The sequence below is a fragment of the Gadus morhua genome, chromosome 20, assembly GCF_902167405.1.
Source record: "Gadus morhua chromosome 20, gadMor3.0, whole genome shotgun sequence".
In the NCBI taxonomy this organism is placed as follows: Eukaryota; Metazoa; Chordata; class Actinopteri; order Gadiformes; family Gadidae; genus Gadus; species Gadus morhua.
The window spans coordinates 308,789-315,000 of NC_044067.1; the positions used below are offsets into that span (position 1 = coordinate 308,789).

Below are 6,212 nucleotides of genomic sequence, written 5' to 3' on the forward strand. Positions count from 1 at the left end.
CTCACTTCATCGGGGACAGTGGGACAGGGTGACGGCGTACAGACGGCCACCCGGACCTCTGACCACCTCAATACAACAGAACAATATGGAGATGGCTCATGTGTGGGCAACGGCCACTAAAGGCTCCGTTATGGTTCCACGTTGACGCAACGCAAAGGACCACGCAGATGCTTGGACGCAGTCGTGAACCTGTTTTGGTTCTGCGTCGGGATTTAGTGAGCGGACGAATCACAGCCCTTGCTGTTGCGTTGCCTCGACGCAAGGATACATTTTTTTGGAGGCTCACGTCAGGCCCTTGCGTTGGATGCAAGGAGGGTCCGCAAGGACGTAACGGGTCCGTAACCCCCTTGCGTTGCGTAGACGTGGAACCATAACTAAGCCTTTAGTCCCTATGGTGGACTAGGCCAACAGAACCAACTGTAGAGGCTGTGTCCAGAAACAGCACTGTAAGGAATAGGTTATAGTGATCGCCATTTAAAGCTGCAAAACACTGATAGCATTTAAATATCTCCATGCATGAGTGTCAATTGAATTGATATAAAAAACACATCTCTGTGGTGAGTCGACCATCGTAGCATAGGGAGACTAACAGGACCAGGGAGACTCTACAGGACCAGGGAGAGTAACAGGACCAGAGAGACTCTACAGGACCAGGGAGACTAACAGGACCAGGGAGACTAACAGGACCAGAGAGACTCTACAGGACCAGGGAGACTAACAGGACCAGGTAGAGTAACAGGACCAGAGAGACTAACAGGACCAGGGAGACTCTAACCGGACCAGGGAGACTCTACAGGACCAGGGAGACTAACAGGACCAGGGAGACTAACAGGACCAGGGAGACTAACAGGACCAGAGAGACTAACAGGACCAGGGAGACTAACAGGACCAGAGAGACTCTACAGGACCAGGGAGACTAACAGGACCAGGGAGACTAACAGGACCAGAGAGACTCTACAGGACCAGGGAGACTAACAGGACCAGGGAGAGTAACAGGACCAGAGAGACTCTACAGGACCAGGGAGACTAACAGGACCAGGGAGAGTAACAGGACCAGAGAGACTAACAGGACCAGGGAGACTAACAGGACCAGGGAGAGTAACAGGACCAGAGAGACTCTACAGGACCAGGGAGACTAACAGGACCAGGGAGACTAACAGGACCAGGGAGACTAACAGGACCAGGGAGAGTAACAGGACCAGAGAGACTAACAGGACCAGGGAGACTAACAGGACCAGGGAGAGTAACAGGACCAGAGAGACTAACAGGACCAGGGAGACTAACAGGACCAGGGAGACTAACAGGACCAGAGAGACTAACAGGACCAGGGAGACTAACAGGACCAGGGAGACTAACAGGACCAGGGAGAGTAACAGGACCAGAGAGACTAACAGGACCAGGGAGACTAACAGGACCAGGGAGACTAACAGGACCGGGGAGAGTAACAGGACCAGAGAGACTAACAGGACCAGGGAGACTAACAGGACCAGTGAGACAGACTCTAACAGGACCGGGGACTCTAACAGGACCAGAGAGACTAACCGGACCAGGGAGACTAACAGGACCAGGGAGACTAACAGGACCAGGGAGACTAACAAGACCAGGGAGACTAACAGGACCAGGGAGACTAACAGGACCAGGTAGACTAACAGGACCAGGGAGACTAACAGGACCAGGGAGACTAACAGGACCAGGGAGACTAACAAGACCAGGGAGACTAACAGGACCAGGGAGACTAACAGGACCAGGGAGACTCTAACAGGACCAGGGAGACTAACAGGACCAGGGAGACTAACAGGACCAGGGAGACTCTAACAGGACCAGGGAGACTAACAGGACCAGGGAGACTCTAACCGGACCAGGGAGACTAACCGGACCAGGGAGACTAACAGGACCAGGGAGACTAACAGGACCAGGGAGACTAACAGGACCAGGGAGACTAACCGGACCAGGGAGACTAACAGGACCAGAGAGACTCTACAGGACCAGGGAGACTCTACAGGACCAGGGAGACTAACAGGACCAGGGAGACTAACAGGACCAGGGAGACTAACAGGACCAGAGAGACTCTACAGGACCAGGGAGACTATACAGGACCCGGACCAAAGAGACTCTAACAGGGAATGCTACAGTCCGGACTAGAGGGTCCACACAGGACTGGTCTCATCTGGACCGAGCCGTCCTGGGTCCGCGTGCAGGGCGTTGGCGAAACCCCGGGCGGCGGAGCGAGACGGGGGCCAATTACCGTCAGATCTCTAAACCAATCAAACGTCTCCTCAATGAGGACCACCAGCAGTAGATGATGCTACTTTAGGTTGATCCTAGACCGGGTCTACGTTCAGGTTACCCATAGAACAATTTAAAAAACCCAACCTTGTTTCATATGCGGCGTCACAGCACATTTGCATTACATTTACATTTAGGAGTCGCTTTTATCCAAAGCGACTCTTACTGTACTACAGTAAGTTCATCAATCGGAAGAAAGATAAACAATCACATATTGCTGTTGGATCAGTAACGGAGAATAGTAGCAGCCTAAGTGGTGCCTAAGGAAAGGACCCTTACTGACGAGTTCAACCAAACCCAAAACACAGCGCAGATGTTATGTAATGGTCTGGAAGTTGTCCGCCACCATCATTAGATGATAATAACCCTAAAGATTTACAGTAAACTGGTCCTACCGGCTCTATTCCATCCTCAGGTCCCGTGCGCAGGAACTTTGACCAAGTAAAGAAAAAAGCCGATCTCGTCAAACCTGTTCGTTTCTCCTGTACAACCTCTCGGTACAACCGCCCGGTGTCACCGACCGACCTCCTACTGACGCGCTCCGGGGCGCGCCGCGCGCTCTGCTTCCGGATGTCCGAGGGCCCCAGAGAGCGCGCGTATGGTGGGCTCCAAAAACGAGGAAAGACAGGATGACAGACAGACAGGAGGACAGAGTTGAGGATAGGAAGGAGGACAGGGACGAGGACAGACAGACAGGAGAGGAGGACGGCAGGTGGACAGAGAGGACGACAGAGATGACAGACAGACAGGAAAGGAGGACAGCGGGTCTGACACTAGTTGGACGAGGAGCTGTCCTCGCCCAACCGTTCTGTTTGTGTTTCCTACTGAGTGGTGGACGGGGCCTCTAGGACTGGTGTTGGGAAGTGGATCTGAAATATCTCGAGTGTGTGGGTCGACATGTCTGATAAGACAGAGTCTGGATGACGCCAACGTAGTGGACTGCTCCACCTCGTTTCAGGCTCTTTATGAAAACATGCCTCCGCACACACTCCTCATAGCGTCTGATGGAGCAGAGCTACAATCGGTGTTTCTATAGAATAAAGTTTCTATGCGTTGTCCGTTAGCCATAGTGTCAGCCACCTGGCGGCCTCTGGTGGCCACACACTACATTGCAGATATTTTTCCATATTGTTGGTCTGGATATGATGACCTCCTTATATCACACTCTAACCTCATCATATCACACGCTAACCCTAGTTATATTAAACACATACCTCATTATATTAATTTCATACTGCTTGCTATTCAATTCAAACCTCATCATTTTAAATCCGGACATCATACCAAAATTATATTAAACTCAGACCCCATTATATTAAACTCATATATCCCCACGGTACTCACCACGTGGGCTGGTAGCTCGTTTCTCTAACTGTTAATTGCATTGAATTAGCATTAATAGAATCTAGTTTATAACCATGTACAGCCTAGAGGGGGCGGTGTTGAGGGTGTGTGTTAAAGAGGCTGAATCCTTAGTAGACATCCTTGGTTGGATTGACATCGTGTGGTCTTCTGTAAACTGTCTCTGCTGTCAGCGGGGTTCCCGGTCTGAACCAGAAGGGGTCCTGGTCTGAAGTCGAGGAGATACCAATGGATCAACAGGTAGGCCGCTTGTCTTACATGTCGTTGGTGAACGGATTGAGCTTGATAATGTTTCAATATAACGTTAAGAGACGATCAGATCAGGAATGAACTGCTCTCCCTCTCAGCCGGGCCATGGCGACGGGAGGACTCTGGTCTGCGCTGAGCTCGGAGGAGGCAGAGCTTCCCTCGTCTCGGTGTCCTTTAACTTCATTAACTCCATCATAGGCTCGGGAATCATCGGTAAGTCAGAACAAACGTTATAATCAATTATTTCATGACATCAACAGTTGTCATGAAATGTATGTGTTGGCACGTCACAGAAAGTTAATAATCAACTCTGATACAATGCTTATTTGTTTCCAAGATAAAGTATTGTACCAAATGAGGTATTTTCCTCGGCCTGCAGACAGCTGGTCTGCGATACATAAAGAAGGCTATGTTCTGTTCTGACCTCGATTCATGCACAGGGCGCTGAGAAGCGGCGGTTCTTTGCGTACTTTTGTTTTGAATTAACAGAAACTTTAATCCCCTTCCCCCCTGGGGCAGTTTAGCCTTCCGTCATATGACTCCCCCCCCCACAGACACACACACTCACACACACACACACACACACACACACACACACACACACACACACACACACACACACACGCACATACGCACACGCACGCAAACGCACACACACACACACACACACACACACACACACACACACACACACACACACACACACACACACACACACACACACACCTCAGACACACACACACACACACACACACACACACACACACACACACACACACACACACACACACCCTCAGACACACACACACACACACACACACACACACACACACACACACACACACACACACACACACACACACACACACACACACACTCCCCAAAAACTCAAATGAAAGATTCACTGGGTTATTGGAAGTTATACGTATATTGACATAAATGCAAACACTGTTGTGTTGTTACAGACAGTGTGTCTCCATGAGGCTCAGGTTTTTCAGTGTTCCAGGTCTGTTGTGTTCCAGGTCTGTTGTGTTCCAGGTCTGTAGTGTTCCAGGTCTGATGTGTTCCAGGTCTGTTGGGTTCCAGGTCTGTAGTGTTCCAGGTCTGTAGTGTTCCAGGTCTGTTGTGTTCCAGGTCTGTTGTGTTCCAGGTTTGTAGTGTTCCAGGTCTGTAGTGTTCCAGGTCTGTTGTGTTCCAAGTCTGTTGTGTTCCAGGTTTGTAGTGTTCCAGGTCTGTTGTGTTCCAGGTTTGTAGTGTTCCAGGTCTGTAGTGTTCCAGGTCTGTAGTGTTCCAGGTCTGTTGTGTTCCAGGTCTGTAGTGTTCCAGGTCTGTTCCAAGTCTTCAGTGTTCCAAGTTTGTAATGTTCCAGGACTTCAGTGTTCCAGGTTTGTAGTGTTCCAGGTCTTTAGTGTTCCAGGTCTGTAGTGTTCCAGGTCTTTTGTGTTCCAGATCTGTTGTGTTCCAGGTCTGTAGTGTCCCAGGTCTGTTGTTTTCCAGGTCTGTAGTGTCCCAGGTCTGTAGTGTTTCAGGTCTGTAGTGTTCCAGGTCTTTTGTGTTCCAGGTCTGTAGTGTTCCAGGTCTGTAGTGTCCCAGGTCTGTTGTGTTCCAGGTCTGTAGTGTCCCAGGTCTGTAGTGTTTCAGGTTTGTAGTGTCCCAGGTCTGTAGTGTTTCAGGTTTGTAGTGTCCCAGGTCTGTAGTGTTTCAGGTCTGTAGTGTCCCAGGTCTGTAGTGTTTCAGGTTTGTAGTGTCCCAGGTCTGTTGTGTTCCAGGTCTGTAGTGTTCCAGGTCTGTAGTGTCCCAGGTCTGTAGTGTTCCAGGTCTGCAGTGTCCCAGGTCTGTTGTGTTCCAGGTCTGTAGTGTCCCAGGTCTGTAGTGTTCCAGGTCTTTTGTGTTCCAGATCTGTAGTGTTTCAGGTTTGTAGTGTCCCAGGTCTGTTGTGTTCCAGGTCTGTAGTGTCCCAGGTCTGTAGTGTTCCAGGTCTTTTGTGTTCCAGATCTGTAGTGTTTCAGGTTTGTAGTGTCCCAGGTCTGTTGTGTTCCAGGTCTGTAGTGTCCCAGGTCTGTAGTGTCCCAGGTCTGTTGTGTTCCAGGTCTGTAGTGTCCCAGGTCTGTTGTGTTCCAGGTCTGTAGTGTCCCAGGTCTGTTGTGTTCCAGGTCTGTAGTGTCCCAGGTCTGTAGTGTTCCAGGTCTGTAGTGTCCCAGGTCTGTAGTGTCCCAGGTCTGTAGTGTCCCAGGTCTGTTGTGTTCCAGGTCTGTTGTGTTCCAGGTCTGTTGTGTTCCAGGTCTGTAGTGTTCCAGGTCTGTAGTGTCCCAGGT

At 50.3% G+C, this 6,212-nt stretch overlaps 1 protein-coding gene across 1 annotated transcript in view; it reads left to right on the forward strand.

The window, feature by feature from the left end:
• The first annotated feature begins 3,758 nt into the window (after positions 1-3,758).
• slc38a11 (solute carrier family 38 member 11) overlaps positions 3,759-6,212 on the forward strand; it is a 24,493-nt gene continuing 22,039 nt past the window's right edge. Inside the window, exons 1-2 of the mRNA XM_030344241.1 lie at positions 3,759-3,888; positions 3,996-4,110. Coding sequence (XP_030200101.1) covers positions 3,877-3,888; positions 3,996-4,110 — 127 coding nt within the window. The 5' untranslated portion in view covers positions 3,759-3,876. The remainder of the gene's footprint in view (positions 3,889-3,995; positions 4,111-6,212) is intronic.